The sequence below is a fragment of the Lontra canadensis genome, unplaced genomic scaffold, assembly GCF_010015895.1.
Source record: "Lontra canadensis isolate GAN:19392208 unplaced genomic scaffold, GSC_riverotter_1.0 scaffold2, whole genome shotgun sequence".
Taxonomy (NCBI): domain Eukaryota; kingdom Metazoa; phylum Chordata; class Mammalia; order Carnivora; family Mustelidae; genus Lontra; species Lontra canadensis.
The window spans coordinates 38221095-38242240 of NW_022630996.1; the positions used below are offsets into that span (position 1 = coordinate 38221095).

The 21146-nt window shown below is 48.7% G+C and overlaps 1 protein-coding gene across 2 annotated transcripts in view; it reads right to left on the reverse strand.

The window, feature by feature from the left end:
• MINDY4 (MINDY lysine 48 deubiquitinase 4) overlaps nucleotides 1–21146 on the reverse strand; it is a 99631-nt gene that overhangs the window by 42897 nt on the left and 35588 nt on the right. For both annotated transcript variants that reach the window (XM_032872243.1, XM_032872233.1), the window contains exons 6-9: nucleotides 12066–12124; nucleotides 6864–6970; nucleotides 4266–4382; nucleotides 2954–3042 (exon numbers count right to left, since the gene is read on the reverse strand). In XM_032872243.1, coding sequence (XP_032728134.1) covers nucleotides 2954–3042; nucleotides 4266–4382; nucleotides 6864–6970; nucleotides 12066–12124 — 372 coding nt within the window. The remainder of the gene's footprint in view (nucleotides 1–2953; nucleotides 3043–4265; nucleotides 4383–6863; nucleotides 6971–12065; nucleotides 12125–21146) is intronic.

Genomic DNA, 21146 nt, shown 5'->3' on the forward strand with positions numbered 1-21146 from the left:
CCAGCAAAGACCTGATGGAACTCTTCATCTAGTCGGTGCTTAAATAGACATCTGTCAGTGTAAACTGGGGCCTGAGGCCACACTTGGCCAGTGGTTGGCTCCCAGATGGTGGGAGGTGGAGAGGACCTCACTTCCCACTGCTGACCCGGTGTTCTTTCTACCCAGAGCCTGAGTTGCACCCCCAACCAGGATGGCTTTCTGCCATCCAAGCCCTGGCTCCCCTCTCTGGTGTGGAGAGCAGAGCACTCCCTGGAGAATGTACCTGTGGATCCAGAGGCTGGAACGTCCCCTCAGTCATGTGTAGGGTGGGTGACAAGAATCAAGCCTGCCTTATGTGTGCCCCAGGTAGAAACAGCCCTTCCTGGAACCAACTTAAACACCCCATCCCAACCAATGGGAAACAATCCACAACTTCCTCCCAAATACAAAGACCAAGTTCAAAAGCAGCTCTGAATGAGAAGAGGGCTGAAATGAATTTTGAGACATCTCCCTCGAGGGCCAAGGCCAAGGCTTGACCCAAGCATCTGGTAAGGCCCCGAGGTCCCTCTGGCAGCAGGGCCCTGACCCATCGGCCACCCCCAGGTCTCATCCTGCTCCCCCGCAAACCCGGCCCCGGCCACCCCAGGCAACTCTCTGCTCCCCTCCCCACCCTGTTCTCACTGCCCTCGGGCCTCTCTCTGCACATGCTGTTCTCCTTACTGGAACACCATTCCCTCCCCTCCCTGTGAGTCTGGATAACTCATGCATTTGTGTATGCGTTCATTCAACAAAAATTCCGAGGGCCTCTTCTGTGGCCTAGGCCCTGGGCTAGATGCCAGGGCAGGCTGTGAACCAGGCGGCCCAGGAAGGCCCCTGTTCTCATGGGGCTGGTGTTCCCAGGAGGTGGGGCAGTAGGGGTGTGACCATGGACAGGTAACGATATCAGGGAACAAGGGCACCAAGGGGAGGCCTGGGAGCAGGCCTGGGGTTCGTCTCCACTAGAGAAGGCCTCCCTGACATTAAGGTCTCTGTGCGGTGAGAAGCCCTGGAAGAAGTCTGAGGAGTGTGCTGGGAGGGGGAAATTGAGGGAGGAACGAGCATGTATGTGAAGCCAATTGGGAGCCCTGATGATCTCCAGACCTCAGCAGAATCCAAATATCACCCCTCCAATAGGCCTGCCTCTCCGCCTTCAGGTCTGGGGGAGCACTGAGCATCTGGCACAACCCCTAGAGACTCCTATTTGCCTGGCTCCCATGCTCAATTGTAGCTGCCATGAAGGTAAGGCCATGGCTATCCTCTGGAGCCCTGTATTCCCTCCCAGCACCTGCCAAGCCCTCCCGGCATGCTTCTATCCAGTGCAAGGAAGGCACATGGGCAGGCAGGTGCACATGCACTCAGGGACAGTCCCTGCACCCTCTGAGGGCAGACAGAGGTCCCTCATTTAGCAAGTTCCACTCAGTTAGGAGCATTCCAGAACATCAGGCACTGTGCTGCCTCTCCAGGAGAATCGACAGCGGGGTCTCCACCCACACTGTGGGCAGCACTTGCTGGCTGGCCTTTCAGCGGCCCTGCCCGGACAGGAGCAGTTATGTTTGGACTGGTAGGGGGTGGGCGGGTATGGAGGAGAATAAGGATGAGGTGAGGTCCTGCTGTGGAAATGTTAGGTCACTCTGCTCTGGTTATAGCTGGGTTATGCTGGTAATTAGCATCTTTGAGCTTGAGACAAAACACCTTGATGATTACTTTGTAATTAGTTGTATTATTAGAGAAATTCTAAAATGCCAAGCATGAAAAGCTACCTAAGGCAAAATCCTCTAAGCTGGTAAAAGGTGTTTTATTTTTCCTGAGCTTGGCAGGATAGCTGGGTACTCAGCATCCCTCCTAGGAATCTGAACATGGACAAATGGGGAATGGGCCTTGTTGCCTTAGAACACCTAAGCTTTCTTTTTCTTTTTCTTTTTCTTTTTCTTTTTCTGGCACTGAAATGCCTACGCCAAAGAAGAAGTCCCTTTCATTAAAATTCAGGAACTGGCAAAGCTCAGCTGTGATTTTAGAATCTGTTTAATCACAACTTTTGGGAGGAGAATGGAGGTCTTTACTAGGCAGGAGGACTCTTCTGGGGTGCTCGAAACATTTCTCTTTCTTGATCTGGCCGATAGGTTGAGGGGTGTGGGATTTTATAATAACTCATTGAGCAGAACACACAGGAGTCGTGTACTTTTCTGAGACGTGTACTTTTCTGTGTGCATGTTATTTTTCAACTAAGAAAGAGAAAGAGAGAAAAGAACACATGACAGTTCTGTAGCTCTGGGGTAAGTGAGCACAAGCTAGTCACTGGACACACAGGGAGATGAAAGAAGGCCATCCTCAAATTGGCCATCTAGCCCCCGCCCTGGCCAGCACCTGGCCAATCCTTCTATCTTAGCCCCAACCACAGTCCCTCAACCACACAGAGCATTCTGCCTGCATGGAGATGTTCCAGAAAAGTCTGCGGAGTGAGTGAGAAGGAGAAGGAGGTGCCCATGTGCAATTACTTAATGCGTGAGGTGGAAAACAAATGGCTGAAGGGAGTGGAAGCAATGCACTGTGGGGCCGGCTGGAATGTGTGGTCGTGGCTGTTGGCAGAGGTGAGGTAACATGGGGAGGGAGGGGAGACCTGGCCTCAGTCGAAGGGTCAGTGGGTTGATGTGGGTGTGGATGGGACTTGGGCAGCTGCTGCGCTCAAATGCTGAGGAAGGGGCAGCCTTAGTTTCGATGCCATTCCCGCGGTGACTGGCACGTGGAACGGGACTTAGAGACAAATGCACGCAGGTCATTTAAACAGGGCAGTGCTGGCCCTGTAAGCCAGTCCGTATTTCCCTTTCCAGAAGACAGGAAGTATCAGGGAACACACACGCTTCCTCGCTTGTTTTTTCTGGACACTGAGGAGAAGCCTTGGGAAAGGAAGATATTGCCAGAATGAGCGCTGACTTACCGAACGCAGTCAGCTTCACTATCTCCTTCAAACAGGAGTTTTTGTAGGACACAGCCCTGGACAGCTGCCAGAACACCGCAGGGACCCCCCTGCAAAGAAGGACACATATTAGTGCCAGTGAGGACTGACCCAAGGCCAAGTTGTCTGTTCCCCCAGAACCAGCCTCTGGCCACAGGTTAAGACACAGGGCCACCAAGCCACTGCCTCTCAGACGCAGGCCTTTGATATGCCGAGTCCTTCTACAGAGCACTGAGGCTGCTCACAGAGAAGGGCTAACAAAGACCCCGGTACCGAGCACTGAAGGAAGGAGCAAGTCCGCATGTCTCACAGGAGGAAAGCAGGCCTTCACAACCAGTGGGCTGTAAAATCAAGTACATCACCATAGGTCCCCAGTCATTCAAGGTAATGTTTCCAAGTCCACGGGCTGAGGGTGTCAGTGGTTTACTCAGCCCTTAAGACCCATCCTAAAGGCCTCTTCCACCAGGAAGCCTTCCCTGACATCTCAAAAGCCCCTTCAACAGCTCCTGCTCATGGGAGCAATCTTTGCCCAGCTGTGGCCTGCCTAGGCACCCATTAGGTATATCTTTGTCCCCCGGCCCCCCACGTTAGAGGAAGAAGTCTCCTCAAGTCTCCTTGAGGGGCTTACCTCGGATTATCCGAGTAGCAGGCATGGGTACCCTTAAACTGGGGGTGGAGGAAGATGTGGTGAGCTTGGCCACACTAGGGACAGAGACTAACGTAACAGTCTTGGGGCTCTCCCTCAGGCAGTGAGGGCCAAGGGGAGGCTCCTGGGGCTTGAGTAACGGAACCTCATTGGACTGCTGGATTTAGAGTATCCTCTGGGCCTTAAAGTGTATGACTCAGGAAATGCGCATACACCGTCCCAAATCCTGCCCTCGTGCACCTACATTTCCCCGTCTTAGAACACGCCTCCTCTTTGCTCACTTCTTCTCAAAGCCTTCCCTTTATTTGTGATGCCTCCTGCCTCAAGTGGCCTCTCTCCAGTCCTACCTGCAAAACCACTTCCCAGGACTCTGCCTGAGGACCCCCTCTGAGGTCCCCAACTGAATACCGAGCCTCCTTCTGCCCCTCTCCGAGAGGATTCTGGACACTGAGGAGAAGCCTTGGTAGGGGACAGGTCACATTCCCCAGCTCTTGCCCTGCCAGCTCCAGGCCTGGGTGAGCACGTGGCAAACATGGGGCTGGTCAGCACGGGCTAGCTCAGTGAACTGCAGGACACATGGCCCTCCCTGCAGCAGGCCCCCCCCCACCCCCCGCAGCGATGTCCCTGGGGAACCTAGAAGCGACCTGCCTTGTTCTGCACGATGCCATATCTTAAGGAGGCTTTGTCACTAAAGGAAAAACTCTGAAGTTTCCATTCCTCGTTGAAACAGCAAAGGCTGGAGCCGAACAGAAGGGCCTTTATGTCCTGTCAAAAGAAGAGAGAGTCTCATGAGATGTCTTAAAGGCAAACAGTAATGCGCCGCCCAGTGTCCGGACTCCCTCGGGAGCCTCTCCCGCGTTCTAGCTAAGCAGCCCGTTTTCCAGCAGGCTCATCGATTTTTCTTTTCATTTTGCAGACTCATTCTTCTAGTATTTGCGAAGAGAAAAACATGACCCTGAGGGGCTTACCTCTGAAACATCCATAAACCAAACCATCCTGTGCTGACCCATAGGCCCAAGGCTTTGCAGGCTCCTTAGAGGAAACCTGAAACCTAAAACTGTAGTTTCAGAAGGGACCTTGGAGGTCCTCAACTGTGCACTACAATCACCTGTAAGGGCGTAACAATCCTGAGGTTCAGGCCACGTGCCAGCCCAGCTAGATTAGAACCTCTCAGTCGCAGACCCCAGGGGCTGTAATTTTAAAAGCTCTCCAGGCGATACCAATGTGCAGCTACATTGGAAAACTGGTGCCTTGAGGCAGGATTAGCAACCTATAACCCACGGCCAAATTTGGCCCCCAACATGTTTTGTAAATAAAGTTTTACTGAAACATAACAACACTTATTGGCTTATATTTTCTCTGTGTTGGCTTTCACATTGCAATGGCAGAGCTGAGCGGTTGCAACAGAGAGCCTAAAATAGACGATGTGGCCCTTTATAGAAAGTTTGCCAGTCCCTGCTCTAGTACCATCCCTTACTACATGTAAGAATCTCCTCTATGCCATCACCTACAAGTGGTCTCCCATGAACTCAGCTTGAACCCCAACTACCCAGGGAAGGGGGGGTTCCCACTGCCTATCAAGGCAGCACCTCCATTTCTTCACAGCTCTGTCTTCTCTAAGCTTCTGGCTGATACTGATTTCACTGTTCATATCTCATAAGCCCAAGCCCCACCCTCCAGAGCCCCAGAAAGTGCCCACCACTCCCCCTGACCAGCCGGGGAAGGCAGAGCCTCCCCCTGGATGCCCCCTCGTTATGCCAACTACCTCCTCTCTCCCACCATAACTTTACATCCAAGGTCTCAGAAGGCCAACACATGGCCTCTGTTGCAACATCTCCAGGTCAGATCTTTCCTACAGATTCAGATTGCTTCCTTTCAGAATCAGTTCTTTTTTATTTTTCATTTAGTACAAGAAAGTCTTGGTGACAGACGCATTTGTCTACATGTCATCAAACGTGGGTTGGTGGCACACAGGAGAGAAAGCTGGATGAAATCATCTGTCAGGGCTTTGTTTCCCTTCTTACATCAACAACAATCCATGTATTTGAACTGAGTTTTTCAAGAGCCTAGAAACCATAGGGACTGGATTTTTCTGGCCAAAGCCCATGTCTGTTCTCTTAATCATAGAACAGCTGCCAGCTAGGCACAGTGGGGTCACCAGGTCACAGAGTGGCAAGCCTAGAAGCCTGGGTGCTGTGCAGGCTGTGTGCCCTGGGCCCTCCATTTCTCTGGATGGGCCTCAATTTTTTCAGCTGCTTTTAGAGATGCTGCTGCTGCTGGGTGGTCTAAATTTAGGGGTCTCAAAGGGCCCTTCCCAAAACAGGCGTGTTCACTGCAAAGAATCACAGCCCTGTGGATACAGAGAGACTGAGCACTTATTCCCAGGCTTGAGGCCACGTAAAAGTATCTGACCCCTCTCCAGTCCCCCTACCCTCCATGGTTTGAAAAGAAGGAAAAAATGGGAAGGGAGGAAGGGGAAGGCATAAAACTTCTAGAAATATCTGACTTTTTTAATCTGTGTGCTGAGTAAATATTTATAGGTGGGAAGAAAAGAGGGTCAATAGTGTCACTGAGCGTTTTAGTTTTTCTTCCTGCATCCTGGCTCAAGAGCCAGTGGAAGACAGCGGGAGTGGCATTCCATCAGGAACTGCTGGCCAAGGGGAGGGGTGAGGCCATCTGGCAGCTGATATGGTAAGGAATCCAGGGCATCCCTGCAGAGGAGGTTGACAAGGCCAGGAACCTGCTCCCTAAGTCCTATGACCTCAAGTCCCTCCAGGAGGCCACTGGTGTGAACCCAACAGTGCTGAGGAATTATTAACACCCACCTGTCCTCCCTTACTGCAGTCCGGCCTGAGCCCAGCTTGGGAGATGAGTGTTAAAGAGTGGGTCTAATGAGGACGGTTCTCAGTTGCCATCGCAGCTCTGGAGGCACCCGTTGCATGTGTACGGAAGCAGCTCTGGGCCCAAAGAAGAACAAGACCCTGCAATTTCTGAATGGGAGGAGACTGTACCCTCACCCCTTCCGGAAGAAGACCAGGAGGCCCCTGACTCTCAGTTCAGGCTCTTCTCTATCACACCCGAATTTCCACTTTAACCATGACTGAGACGCAAGATGGATGGGGCCAGAGGGATCGAAGCCATCTCACCCATACCAATTCACACCAAGAGAGCATCAATTCACACTGCACCAATTCACACCAATTCAAATCAAGATGTATCAGTACACACTTTTAAGAGGACGCCTACCTTGGCCACTGAGAGGTCGATTGGCTTTGACACTATTTGCAGCTTGAGCGTCGATGGGACTGGAGACAGGATGACTTCTTCCTTTATCAATTCATCCTCCACATCCTCTGAAAGAACACCAGGGCATGTGAGCCCCTTGTTATGACCCACGGAGAACAGAATAAGAAATCATTTCGGGTGCCTGGGCAGCTCAGTCGGCTAAGTGTCTGACTCTTGGTTTCAGCTCAGGTCATGATTTTGAGGTCATGGGCTCAAGCCCCACATCAGGCTCCACACTCAGCAGGAGTCTGCTTGTCTCCCCCTCTGCCTCCCCCAGCTCTCTAAATAAATAAATAAATAAAATATTAAAAAAAAAAAGAATCATTTAACACCAAGGACATGGATGCATTTGAATGAAAGGAGGGCTTCCCTATCTTCCACCTGCCTGTCCCCTTTGGGGCTCCCAGGTTTTCACCAGAGGGAAAAAGGGCAGAGTGAGGGCCTTTGCTCCTTGTCACAGCCTGATGCTGGTCCACAGCACAAGGATTCCGGTGGGTGTGGTCTGGCTCCTGGTCCACTAGAAAGTTCTGCCTGTGGACATGCAGTGAAACAAGAGCCTAGGGCTGAAGCCATGGAATCAGGCCCAGGAAAGCCTCAGTCAGACAGCTTTCTTACAAAACGTGGGCATTCCGCACAAACCTATACCCCAGGCAAACATGAAGAGGGCGGGATTAGGAAAGAAAATGCCACCATTCCTGATAAAACAATAGTAACAGATTATCGCTGTCGTGGCTTTCACTTACCAACCACTCGTGTTTTAGCATCTAAGTCCCACAACAGCCCCATCTACAGATGAGAACTGAGCTTAGAGAAGTAAAAGGACCGGCCTGACATCACGCAGACGGAAAAGTGGCAGAGACAGGACAAAACCCAGGCCAACGCCTAATCGTTCTGCCATCCTGCCAGCCAGACCTCCCTGGACCGCCAGCCAGAAGGGACACTGAGTCAAATGTCACATACAGTCTTTCTACAGCTGGAGCAACGGAGGCCCGGAGAGGGTCACAGCATGGTGTTGGCAGCCCCAGCCTGTGCCTTCCCAAATGGCTGAGCCTCCCTCCCCCCACTGTACCCACGGCCACAGCATTTATCAGAACACTCAGGAAGGACCCAAGTGAAAACAATCCGAGGTAATTACTCTGACAAAGCTGAGCAGATGAGTCTCCGGAGAGCCTGTTGAATCTGTTTTTTCCTCATTTTCCTAAGATTAAACAATTATTTAAAAAGTACGCTATACTGCATAGAAATCAACATTGCCTCCCATAATTCTGTACATCTGGGACATGTTATTGTCCCTGCCCCACACCTTCTGGAGATGCTATCCAAAAGCCAACACCCCCAGGACACATTCCTTATATCCTATTCTATAGTCTCCTTTTTTCCCCTGGGGGAAGACCAGGCACAGGATGAGGCCAACTCCCAGAGTACCAGTCCACTGAAAAGAAAACCATTCCACCTTTAGGCTGAACAAAATTTAAAAGTAAATCTGGAATTGAAATGAGAATCTGAATTTAAATGAGAAATCTTAGTTAGGACCTCTGAAAAAGTCACCCTGTGACCATGACCTTATAAAAAAAAGTACCCTGAAGAAACAACCTGATAGAAGTTCCCTCAGCAACGTGCAATGGGTCTTAAAAACATGGTGCTGGGCAGAGAAAGCAAGAATGCAAATGAGGTAACAGAAGGCAACACAATCGACAACCATGGCAAATACATACACACAAAACCCACGACACATTTTGCAAGAACACACACAAGCAAACATATGGACTAAATGCTCAGGAATGGTGGCTTGAGGAGAGGAAGGTCCTGGGTGTGTGAGGGTGGGGCTAAAGGGAAATGAAAGAGAGGCAAGAGGAGGGAGGAGGAGAAAGAGAAGGAGGAAGGTGGAGAAGGAAAGGGAGCAAGAAGGGAGGTAAAGAGAAGGAGGCCAGTGGGCAGGCTTTGCAAAGATCAATACTGAGAATGTTCCCTGAGAGGAACAGAGATGTGTGATTAATTCAACCCCGGGGGCAGCTGAGGCCCAGAACAGAAGGGAAGAGTAACCTGAGAGACTCTACCAGGCCCTGAGGGCTCCCTGCAATGCTCCAGTCCAGACTGTTTCCTGGAGGAACCCAAGGGGCAATATTTAGGCCTATTTGGAGGCTTCTGTTTAGTCTGAGCTTGTCGGGGAGGGAACCGGGGCCAAAACGTGCTGGGCTCGGGGCTCCATGAAGTCAATCTAAGAATGGAAGCTGGGGGCCCCGGGGAAGCAGACCGGGTGGAGCCCCCCAAGAGGAAACTGCCATCCTTGACTGCTGCCAGGAGGAAGCTGGCCCCTGCGCAGGGATCTGGTTCAGGACCACATAGCAGGCCTTGGGCCCAGATGTGGTGGGACCGCCATGTGAAGGAAAAACAAAGCACTCCAGAATGACATGTTGGCCAAGCAGACAAAACCATCTGCAAATGCCAGTGGTTTGAGGATGCTATTTTTAAGGCCCTGGTATAAGTGTCTGGTTGAAAAAAAGCAAAGGAGTTTGTCTCCCATACCATTTTATTCACCCTTTGGAGGAAAACATACAGTAATACATCATAGAGGTCCGTACATGTCCTTCCCACTGACTGCAGATATCTTCCCCGCAAGTGCCCTCAACACCCCAGACTCAGGAATCTCAGCAGAGCACTCCTCCAGTCTTCAGTTCCAATAACGTATTCTCAGAATCTCCCCAGCCCTCCTCCAGGGACCCAGGCTGAGACCTCTGCCCTGTCTCACACACCACGGGGATCCAGCCTCCAGATCATTCTACCCCTAGGATGTCTTACACCTTGCCCAGCCTCACTCCCACCACTATTCCAGGAATATGTCATTCTTTTTCTGTTCACTGAGCACTTCATTGGGCATCCATGATGGGCCCAGGGTTGTGTGGGACAGTGGGAGAGTGGAGGTCCAAAGATGCGTAAAACACCACCCTTGCCTTCAAGGATCTCACTGCCTAGAGGGAGACACAGAGCCCCAAGCAAAGAATATAACACGAGTACTAAAACAGAGATTGTGTGGGGGTTTTAAGAGCAGAGGAGAAGAGGCAAATAGTTCTGCCTTAGAGGGTCAGAGCTAACTGTTTCCATCAGAGCTAACTGTTGGAGCAGGGTCTTAAAACACCCAGAGGATTTTGCCAGACAGAACAGGGAACCAATCACACTCTCCTAGATTATTCCAAGAGCCCCCTTACTGGTCTTCCAACTTCCAGGCCCTTACCTCTACAATCTATCCTCCACACATACCTAGAGGGAGCCCTAAACCCACAGAACTGCACATATTACTCACCAGCACAGAATCTTCAAGGGCTCTTTACTGGCTAATGATTTACAGTCAAGCTCGTTAGTGCAGCACTCAAGGTCATCCTGGCCCTGCCACACCTTCGTTCCCAGCCTCGGCTCCCCCAACCCCACACCTTCCCCTCTGGGCTAGTCGCCTCAAGCGAATCACTCTTTCTCACACTCTATGCCTTGCCCCCACAAGGCTTGTTGCCCATCTCTACCCGACAAGACCTCCTCAACCTTCAGAGCCCAGGCTAAATACCTCCTCACTATGGAAACTTCTGGAACCCACCATAGAACTCGGCTTATACATCTCCTGAAGCAGTGATGCACTGAGAACCATCCTCTAAATTTATGTGTTCTATCAGCGGACACCTCTCTTCCTCTGTCCCACCCAGCCCAGCCCTTCAAAAAAGCAAGGCCTCTTTTAATTCACCTTGATATACTTTCAACAGCCTCATCTATGCCCTGGAAAGTAATTGCTAATGAAAGTTTGCTGAGCTGAACCAAAGGAAAATGAATTGGGGTAGGGAAGAAAATGCTGGTCCTCTAACCAAATTTTATTCCCTGTCTCTGCCTTACCCCAAAGCTTCTCCTTCCTTTCTCTTGATGACTGGTTTCTGTGATCTTCTACCTTTTATTTCCTTCCCCTTTTCTAAATGATTAGCTGAGTCATTAGCCAAGAGCAGCTGCCTCCCTCTGGAAAACACACACTTCAAACAACTGGGTTCTGAGAGAATTGCTAAAAGCCTTCCTTCCAACAGAAGCCCTCTGGGTTCTGAAGGCCAGGAAGTGCTTCGTTTTCTGTCCAGACAGGAGTGGCTCTCACTGGAAAATCTCGAAGTGCAGTGCTTTACAGAAAGGTTTCAGAGGCCGGTACGTGCTGGCTCTGGACTTCTGTGTTGCCGTATGTGGGACTGTCCCTTCCTGTGCTGGCCGGGCCATCCTGACCGGCCACCATTCCAGCTCTATGGAACCGTTCCCTCTGAAGTGAGCTGAGCACAACAAACCAACCCCTGCCTCATTCAGACAGAGGCCCCAGCCTTTCCACTCCATCAAAGCAAACCGTCGGGCTGTACGTCTCACATGAGTAACTTCTAAAGATCACGTAGCTTTTTTTCCTTCCATTTAAAAGGGGTGCTTGAAAGGAGAGGAAAAGTGTGTGAACAGCCTGGCAGGTAGATTGCTGGCTTCCGGAAGAAGAGCAAATGTCAACGGCCCTCAGGCCTCATCCTTTCAAGTCTGGGCGCTGGGTCACCGTTATCTGTTCTACTACTACTTTGCCAAGCCCCGCAAACACAGCCGTCTTCGGGGCCGAGAGAATCACAGAAAGGGGAGACAAAAGACAGCTCCAAAACTAAAGAGTTCCAGATGGACATGTTCTCTGTCTTGATGAGGGAGAGCAGTGACATGGATGTACATGCGTGTGAAACTGCATGGAGCTGAGCACTTACAGTGTACACTTACACACTTCGTGCTATCTTGTGCCTCCATAATACATTGATTGGGTTTTTTAAAAGGATGATCTACCCCAGGCAGAGCTGTCTTCTGGAGACCTTTGTAGGTTCGGAATAGCCCTAAAAGAGTCTCCAAATGCACCAGAGGCTCCTCTGCACTCCCCCAACCCCCGCCCTGTGGGTCCAGAAATGCCCAGACTTTTTATAAGATTTCTCAAAGACAGAAAGACACAAGGCAGAAGAAGAGAGCAACCACAAAGAGAGAAGCCTTCTCTACTCCCTGGGCCAGTCTCTCCTTCCTAAGGTCAGGTGGGAGGAAAGGAGCCCCCAGACCCCCATCACCTTCCAGACGGAGCAAACAGAGCCCTGAGGACCCTGCCAGGCAGAACAGAGAGACAGCGGCGACACCTACCAAGTTGGAGGACACTCAGTTCACCATCAGCCGTGTTGGACGCTGGCAACTGATTTTTCCTAGAACAAAAGAAAATGTCAATGTACCAGAGGAAAACGACGCCGAGATACAAGCAGCAGAGAAGAATGCGGGGAGCACTGGATGGGGGTTCAGGAGATGGTTCTCTCCAGCCCCACCCTGCCATTCAGGCCTGCCTCACACAGTCACTCTCCCTCTCTGCGTCATGGGTGCCTTCACCGGATGGAACCAAATGGCCAAATTGCAAGGTACCTTGCAATTCTGTGTCCTCACAGACATACACAGAGATGCACACCAGCCAATGCAGGTAGATAAACCCCATGGTCTGATGCTTGCCAAGAACCAAATGCAAGTGTATCTTGCTGATGTCACTGTGATACAGCTAGAAAACATACACGCACACACGCACGCACGCAGGGACATGCATGTGCAAATCAAGTGTATGTCGTCACTATGCAGATTTTTTTTTCAGCACATCTCTGTTTTCTTTTTCATTTGTTTCTCTTCTCCCAGCTTTCTTATAAAGCCATCAGCAGCCATGTCTAAGAAACCTCTAAAATGTACCAAAAACCTGTCCTGGGAGTCTGATTTGTAAGTTCAGGTATGTACATGTGGAGCTTTCCTAACACGACCCACCTGTATTTCAGCTCTCTTTAGATATTTTTTTCCCCTCCAGCATGCATCAATCTGGAAAATCTTTTTTTTTTTAAAGAATGTATTAAGAATAACAATATTACATCACTCTCTGAAAACCCATTTACTATGTTAAAAAATGACAGCCCTTTTGAACATGGCATTGAAATATATTTTCCTCCAACATCATTGCAGGGTAAGATATGATTGAAGTAACAATCGTAATCTTGCCGTGCTACCTTCTATTGAATTGGCTTCCTCCTAAAGATGTATGAAGGGGTGTGAGTGGAGGATCACGGAGGATGCACAGTACCAGATCTGGGCACACATACTGCTTCGGACTCTGAGTTTCTTGCTCTGGCCCAGAGTGCTGGAACACAGAGCGCCTTCCTCTACCCTCCCAGGCAGGCCTAATCCCCCCCTCACCGGGTTCAAGCCCATGTTCTTCAATTCAAAGCCACAAAATTCCTACATCTCTATGCTACCAGGGTTAGACAAGCGTTCTCTTGGGGACTGGTAAAAGAACAAGCTGGAAAGCAGATCTAAGGCCTGGGGGGTGCATGAGAAGGAGGTGAAGGAGAAGGCAGTACAGATGCTGGGTCACAGACAAGGCAATGAGAAGCTATACCTTCACCAGAAGTTTCTGTCCCTGTACACCTCCCACCACCACTGGCTCTGCCTCTAAAGGCTGAGGACCTGAGTCCCACTTCTATCTGTCCCTTCTGTCACTATTCCATCCAGAGACGAAGGCCAGATGCCTCCCTGTTTCTGAACAGTGAGTATTGAAGCATGGTGCTAAAGGCCTCTAACATCTGCTTTGAAACATCCACGCAGGGAACAGCAGGAGCAAAGACATCTCTGGAATATCCCAAAGGAAAGAGCATCTCTCTTGCAACTGTCTCCGCTCTCTGCCTCTTGGTCTCTCACCCAGATCACTGGAATAGCCTCCTCGCTGGTTTCCTGACCCCAGTGTGATGACCCACCCCATGCCGGCCCCCCACATCCTCACAGGGATGTCAAAACCATCTTTCTAAAAAACAAAACTGACTGTGCCACAACCTGGCTGAAGTTCTTCAAGGGTTTGCCATCATCACCACCCCCAACAATAATATTTATAAAAACGACAGCAGTAGTAACAGCAAATACTCGCTGACTCCTTTGGCTGCTCCAGGCTCTGTGCTGAGTGCCTTGTAGGCAACAAAAGCCATCTGCTTCTTGGGGCAGCCTTAGGAAGGAGCTGTTACTCTGAGCCTCATGGAGATCCAGGATTTCTCCCAGGACATAGTAAGTGAGTGGTGGCACAGGAATCTGAAGCCAGGCAATGACCCCAGAGACAAAGGTGGTAACCACCATATATACGGCTTCCTTGAAAACTAAAATCCAGGATGGGGCACCTGGCTGGCTTAGTCAGTGCGGCATGCAACTCTTGATCTCAGGGTTGTGAGTTCAAGCCCCATGTTGGGTATAGAGATTACTTAAAAATAAAAAATAAATAAGCAAAATAAGAGAAAATCCAGCCCCATTAGGGTGCCCTATGGTCCTTCCCCGAGCTGGCCACCTACTGCCCCAGCCCTCACTCTCTCTGCACCCTCACGCTGCACGCACATTCCCTGCATGCTGAGCTCCCCAACCTCAGCCTCTATACCTTTTCCTAAGTCCTTCAACTGGGGTAGAATGTCCTTCAGCAAACTCACACTCATCCTCTACAGGTATGCCACTTCCATCTTACCTCCACACATGCATTCATTCATTTCCTCCCCCACTCATCCAGCAAACATGTGGCTATAATCTGGCAGGTCCACCTCCCTGCCCAAGGGAGACCCAGGCATACAAAATGAACAGACATAAATTGTAATTTGACGTGGTACGGTTGGCTGAATGATGGCCTCCAAAGGTATCCTGTGAATGGTACCGTATATTGCAGAAAAGACTCTATAGATGGGACTAAGGAAAGGATCTTAGGATGAAAGAGGGTATCCTGGATTACCCAAGGGGGAGCAATGTAATTGCAAGTGTTTTTGAGAAGGGAAGCCCAGGGAGACTAGACACAGAAGAGGAGAGGTGTGTGGTGCTGGGAGTAGAGGTTGGAGGGATGCACTCTGAAGGTGGAGGAAGGACCACAAGTCAAGGAGTGGGGTGGCCACGAGAAGTTCAGATACTCCCCTGGGGCCTCCAGAAAGAATGAACCCTGCTGACACCTTGACTTTAGTCCAGTGGAACTGACTTCAGACCCCAATCGTCCAGAACAGTGAGAGAATACATTCATGATGTTTTGAGTCACTAAGTCTGTGGGAATTCGTGACATCAGCCGTGGGATTCTACATACGGTGAGAGAAATCACAAGGAGGGACGAAGGATCACAGAATTCTCTTGGTCACCTCTGTACCCTGCGTGCCCAGCACCCGGCCAGTGCTCCATAAACAGATGCTGAGTACCAGAGTGACCCTTATAGAAGCTAGGTGACTCACGCAAGGTCCCATAACTTAGAAGGGCCCGAGCCAGAACTCAAACCTGGGCTGCTGGTTCCAATGGCTCTATTACATTCCTTCTTCTTCTATTTTATGCTTCCTTCCCCTACCCAGAACCCTCCATGGCTTCCTGTGGCCCACGGGACAAAATCCAAAACTCCCAGTGGTCCTCTTGGCTCCTGACAGCAAAGCCTCAGGGCACGTGGGTGGCCAAGAGCCACAGCGAGAGGGTGGAGATGATGTTCCTGCCTCATAGGGTACAGCAGGGCCTGTCCCGGGTCATGGGACTTCCACCCAGAGCGCCATCCATCAGCTGTAGAAGCCCAGCTCAGATGCTTTGTGCCGGTTTCCCATAGATCTCATCACTGGAGGAGACTTCAATTATGCTCACACTTAGGGAATGTGCTTATTGTTCCTTTCATGTGTCCCTTTGTGGCATGAGCATTACAAAGTTTAAAAGGTCAGTTTAAAAGCATGTTCTTGCCTTTGAGTGAAAACTATTATGGAAAACAATGACAACAAGATAAATTAAGGATTCAAAACACTTTTGATGGTGCAGATAACGCAGAGACATGTGTCATAGTGGACATCCAGTAAATCCATGGGACCTGGGCCGTAGACACCCAGTTTGCCTGCCATGTCTGAGGTCACCAGTTCCCACCCATACTCCCTTTTGTGGTCTCAAGGGAGAAGCCAGAGCCAGGGCACTGTGGATATCTGGGGCTCCATGGGGTCAGGACTCAATCCCGGATAACCAAATCTTGGCTGGGGTGGGGGGGAAGGGCTAATCAGAGACCTAAGTTCTTGTCCCTTTTCTCCCAACCCCTGCATGCCCTTGGGCAAGTCAGCCCCCGTTTGTGGGCCCCAGGTGCCTCATCTGTACCTTGGGGTAAGCCTGGGCACGCTCATCGCTGTGTGCCTGGGCCACACTAGTTTTGAAGACGCTTTCCTGCTTATATAGCCCCACACTCCAAATGGTTCACTAGCTCTTAACACAAAAAGACAAGGAGATGCTCCTTCTTCGATGTTTGGCACTAGATACTTGACTGAATTAGTTGCAGAGTATAAAAGAAAGGTGTCCCACAGGAATAAAGATATCAACCACTTACTATATATTCTATTTGATGGCAACTCAGAACCCAGTGTGAATGGAGTCCAAACTGACCCCACTCATGTGGCACAAGAATCCAGACTATGACACAAAATTTTCCCAAGACAGGGAGAGCCCAGCATACCTAACTAAAGCAATGTAAAATTATCCAGAGCGGCACTTCGACGAAGCAAGTCGCACAAGATTCCCCAGGAGTGAGAGAGAAAGAGAGAGAGAGAGAGAGAGAGATTTTTTGAAGTGCCACTGAAAATCTACTCAAAACAAAGAGCTAGTAAGTATATGAGAAAATCACGCACCACAGGTGAAAGCCAGGTGACACAACCAAAAGGACTCCCAGGAACTTGCGATAATAGAACAACAATCTAAGAGAGGCTGTAATTAGAGTAGGGAAACTTTTTTAATAGGAATGGACATCATTAGAAAATAAACAGATGTTATAAAAAAAAAGAATGGGCAGTTTTGAAAAGTACATACAGTCATAGAAATTTATGGACATAGAAGGATGGTGATTCTAACATATGAAACATATGTTAAACCCCATGAGCCTGCTGCTGGGGGTTTGGGGTGGACAGGGATGGGTCATGGAAAGTTCTCTGTAGAACACCATCGATTGAATCATAAATGTAAAAGGAATGAGAAAATTGTAAAAATTAGATAACCATCATTTTATAAACTCCTAATACAGGAAAAGATTATTAATAGATGTTAAAACCAGCGGCTAAAACATTCTTGAGGAACAGAATATTCATGTAGTCTAAAAGTTACCAATTTCTTATTAATGGCAATAGGCGAAGTTCCCTTTATAACAATGGACAGAGGGTGCCTGGGTGGCTCGGTTGACCAAGCATCCGCCTTCGGCTCAGGTCATGATCCCAGGGTCCTAGGATCGAGCCCTGCCTCAGGCTCCCTGTTCAGTGGGGCATCTGCTTGTCCCTCTCCCTCTGCCCCTCCCCTTGATCTCTTTCTCTCTCTCTCAAATAAATAAATAAAATCTTTTAAAAATGTGTGTGTGTTACAAATATATATACTATATGTGGGGAGGAGAGAAGAGAAGCAAGAATGAAAAAATAAAGTGTGACAAAATCCTAGAACTGCTGAGCGTACGTAAAGATGGCACGGGCATTCATTTTTCTGTTCTTCCAACTTTTCTATAGGTTACCTCTGCTTTAACATTGTGGGGGGAGGGGGGAGACTTGGGGTAAGCTTTAACAGGAGATGGGATACAATGAAGAGCTAATAAATTACTAGGAGCTATCAGATGACATGACCTGGAATGCAACTCAACCCCAAGTGAGAAAATACGTGAAAGGGCAAAGAAGAGATGTGGAGGGGAAATCTTTCATTCCAATGCCTATCGAAAAGAAGTTCTAGAAGGAAAAATAAAGAGGGTGTGAGAAAGGAGATTATAGAAAAGATAACGGCCAACAACTCAGCAGACATGAACCCTCACAGAAACCTAAGAAGCTTCAAATGGCACATGTGGAAATCAATGCACACCTAGACATGTCATCTTGAAATGACACATTAATGAGAGAGCATTAATGACAAGGAGAAAAATCTTAGCAGAAAGGAAGAGTATCTATAAACGAAAATTACTTTAACAAAAGACATCTTTAATATTCAAACTAGTAAAGGTCAAAATGAAGACATTTTTAGACAAAGACTGAAAAAGATCACCATCACAGACCTTCACTGAAGAAACCACTCACGGACTTACTTTAGCAAGAAGAAGTGAACCCAGGAGAAAAGAGGAGGACTGAGGCAATGACGAGAAAAGAAATCTATAAACATGTAGATAAACCTAAATGAGAGCTGATGATAGAAAAAATAACAATAGCAACTAATTAGGGGGTAGTTCAAAACACAAGGATAATACTAGATGGTGATTATACACAGGAAATATGGGAACGGGAAATGAGCAGCTGAAGCTTTCTAAAATCCTTGTATTTTTTGAGGGGGCAGAGAGACTGATGAAACTGAAACTTTAAGTCAATTATGATCAAAAAAAAAAATTTTAAGAGTAACTGTTAAAATAGTCAAAGCATCAACTATAATGTCCAAATCAGAAAGCCCTAGAAGAAAAAATAAACACCCACACGATTCACAAGAAAGTGCTGCTGTGGAAAACAGTTTGGCGCTTCCTCAAAAACGTGGACTATCGAATCACCACACCACCCTGCAATTCCACTCCTGGGTATGTACCCCAAAGAAGTGAACACAGGGACACGAGTTCATAGCAGCACTCTTCCTGAGAGACGAAAGGTAAAAACAACTCACGTGTCCACCAGCGAATGAGAGGATACACAAAACACGGTATATTCGTGCAGTGGGATATTATTCCATCATAAAATGGAATGAAGTGTTGACATGTGCTACGATGTGATGAACCACAAAACCATGACATGGAGGGAAAGAAGCCAGAGACAAAGGTCACGTACGGTATGATTCCTTTTATGTGAAACACCACAGATTGTGGGTTTCTAGGGATGAGGGGATGGGAGGAATGGGGAGAAACTGCTTGGTAGGAAGAGATTTTACTCTGAAGAGAAGGAAATGCTTTGGAAGTACACAGTGGTGGTTATGCAACCCTGTGAATGTGCTTAAATGACACTGGATCACTCACTTGAAAATGGTTAATTAAAAAAAAAAAGGAAGGAAAAGAAGAGGTGAGAGGAAATAAAGAAAAAGCATATGGCAAAATGAAAGTACCAAACACAGGGGCGCCTGGATGGCTTAGTCATTAAGCGTCTGCCTTCGGCTCAGGTCATGATCCCAGGGTCCTGGGATGGAGCCCCATGTCGGGCTCCCTGCTCAGCGGGAAGCCTGCTTCTCCTCTCCCACTCCCCCTGCTTGTGTTCCCTCTCTCATGGTGTCTCTCTCTATCAAATAAATAAAATCTCAAAAAAAAAAAAAAAAGTGTAGAATACAGATGAATTCAAGTACATCAGTAATTATAATAAAAGCAAACAAATTCATCTTGCCAGTTAAAAGACAAGAAACCCACACTGATTTTTCTTAATTCGCAATATGAAGTTTCATAAGGCATGTGACACAAAAGATGAACTGTACCACATGGGAGAAAAGAGATCTCTTGTGGCCTAACCACTTAAAAGTCAATGTAGTTAATATTGTATCATCAGATTAAAAATAGACTTTGGAATAAAAAGCATTATCAGTGGTAAACCTACTTGTCACAGAACAACAAAAGGAGAATTTGTCCATATCGAACCTTTGTAAAATGGGGTTCCTAACAGTCCTACCTCAAAAGCCTGTGGTGAGCATTACACAGGTCAGTCCAACAAGTGCTAAGAATGGCGCCCGAACAGAATTGCTCCGCGTTCGCTGATGTAAGGATGACAGTGGTTACGAGACTTAGTGGCACCGTGATCCAAACAGCTGAACTTATCAATACAAGTCCAAAAATATGAAATAAAATAACAAACAAATGCGTCGGCCATGAGTGTGAAGACAATCATGGCCGAGCAGTGGTGCAAGAATAGTTTAACACTAGAGACTCTGATAATGGAATTCACACCAGCAGAGGGACAAATGGAAGATAATCTCAATAGATACAGCAAAAACATTGGATAAAAAATACTCAGGTGCACTTTAAAAATGAAAACTTTAGCAAGTTCAAGAGACAAGAAGGGTTTTTGCTCTACTTGATATATACATACTTCAACCCGACGGAACACGCCCGCGCTGAAGGGAGCCTCCCAGTCAGAGGCAGGAGCCCAGGAGGCTGTCCTAGCCGACGAGACTCGGACTCTTCTGGAAACACACTAGAGGCAATGCTCCAAGACAGGTGAAACTGACAAGCGGGGGCCAGGTTTCCCAGTGCAGGGTCTGCACTCTTGCTACTTCCTGGCCTCTAACAGAACCTCCTTTTGGAATGAACAACAGGGCTGGATGGCAACGAAGCAGAGAGTTGCTCCATTGTCAGGGGACACAGAGGAACTGGACAGACAAGCCACAGGGCTAGCTCACGCCGAATTAGTCTGGCATTGCTTTGAGTTCTAACGGCCCTGAGTCTCAGCTTCTCTTTCACCAGAAGTGTCTTAGGAGGGTCAGAACAGGGCGTGATTCAAGGCTTCAGCCCTTCCCCGCACCGCAGGTACTTCCTGGACACGCAGGGGTGGGGAGTGGGTAGCGAGTCCTTAGGAGGCACCCTCACAGGAGCAGCTGTGTCCCGTTCTTTTCCTCAGGGGGACGTCCCATAGCCCCGTGCTTAAAGGCTCTCCTTAAGGACTGAACTTCGGGAGAAGTAAGGCTTGATAAGGCAGATCCCTAAGGGCAAGCTGATTTTAAAAGAACCTTTCTAAAAAGTCTAGCTCTCCACAGAAGAAAAGATTCTTTTCACTTTCCTGCTGTTTCTCTTCAGCTTCCTACAGTGGCTCAGCAAGCGCCCCCAGATAAAGGTACAGAAAGGGAATTGTGGCGACTTAGGCTGGGAAGAGGCTTGGGAGTCATCAGGCATAACCTCGGTTTGACAGATGAGGAAACTGAGTCTGGAGAGGGGAAGGGGCACCTTGGGTGTCCTCACCTCCCAGCTGCTTGGCCCTGTGGGATCCATGTCCCAACCCCAGGGAAGCACTCTATATCCCTGGGCAGCCCAATCGACAGGCATTTTTAAAGTGAAGCCTAGAGAACACAAGGCCTTGTTCAAGGTCGGGCTGTTAGGAAGTCATCTCGTGCACTATCACAACATTTAACCAAATCTCAGTTTCATACCCAGCAGCTACCAGTGCTCGAACGGTTGACCTTCAATATATAATAGCAATCCTTTCTTTTTTTTTTTCTTTTTCCTCTTTCTTTTCTTTTTTCTTAAGGATGTGGAAAACTTGACTAGAA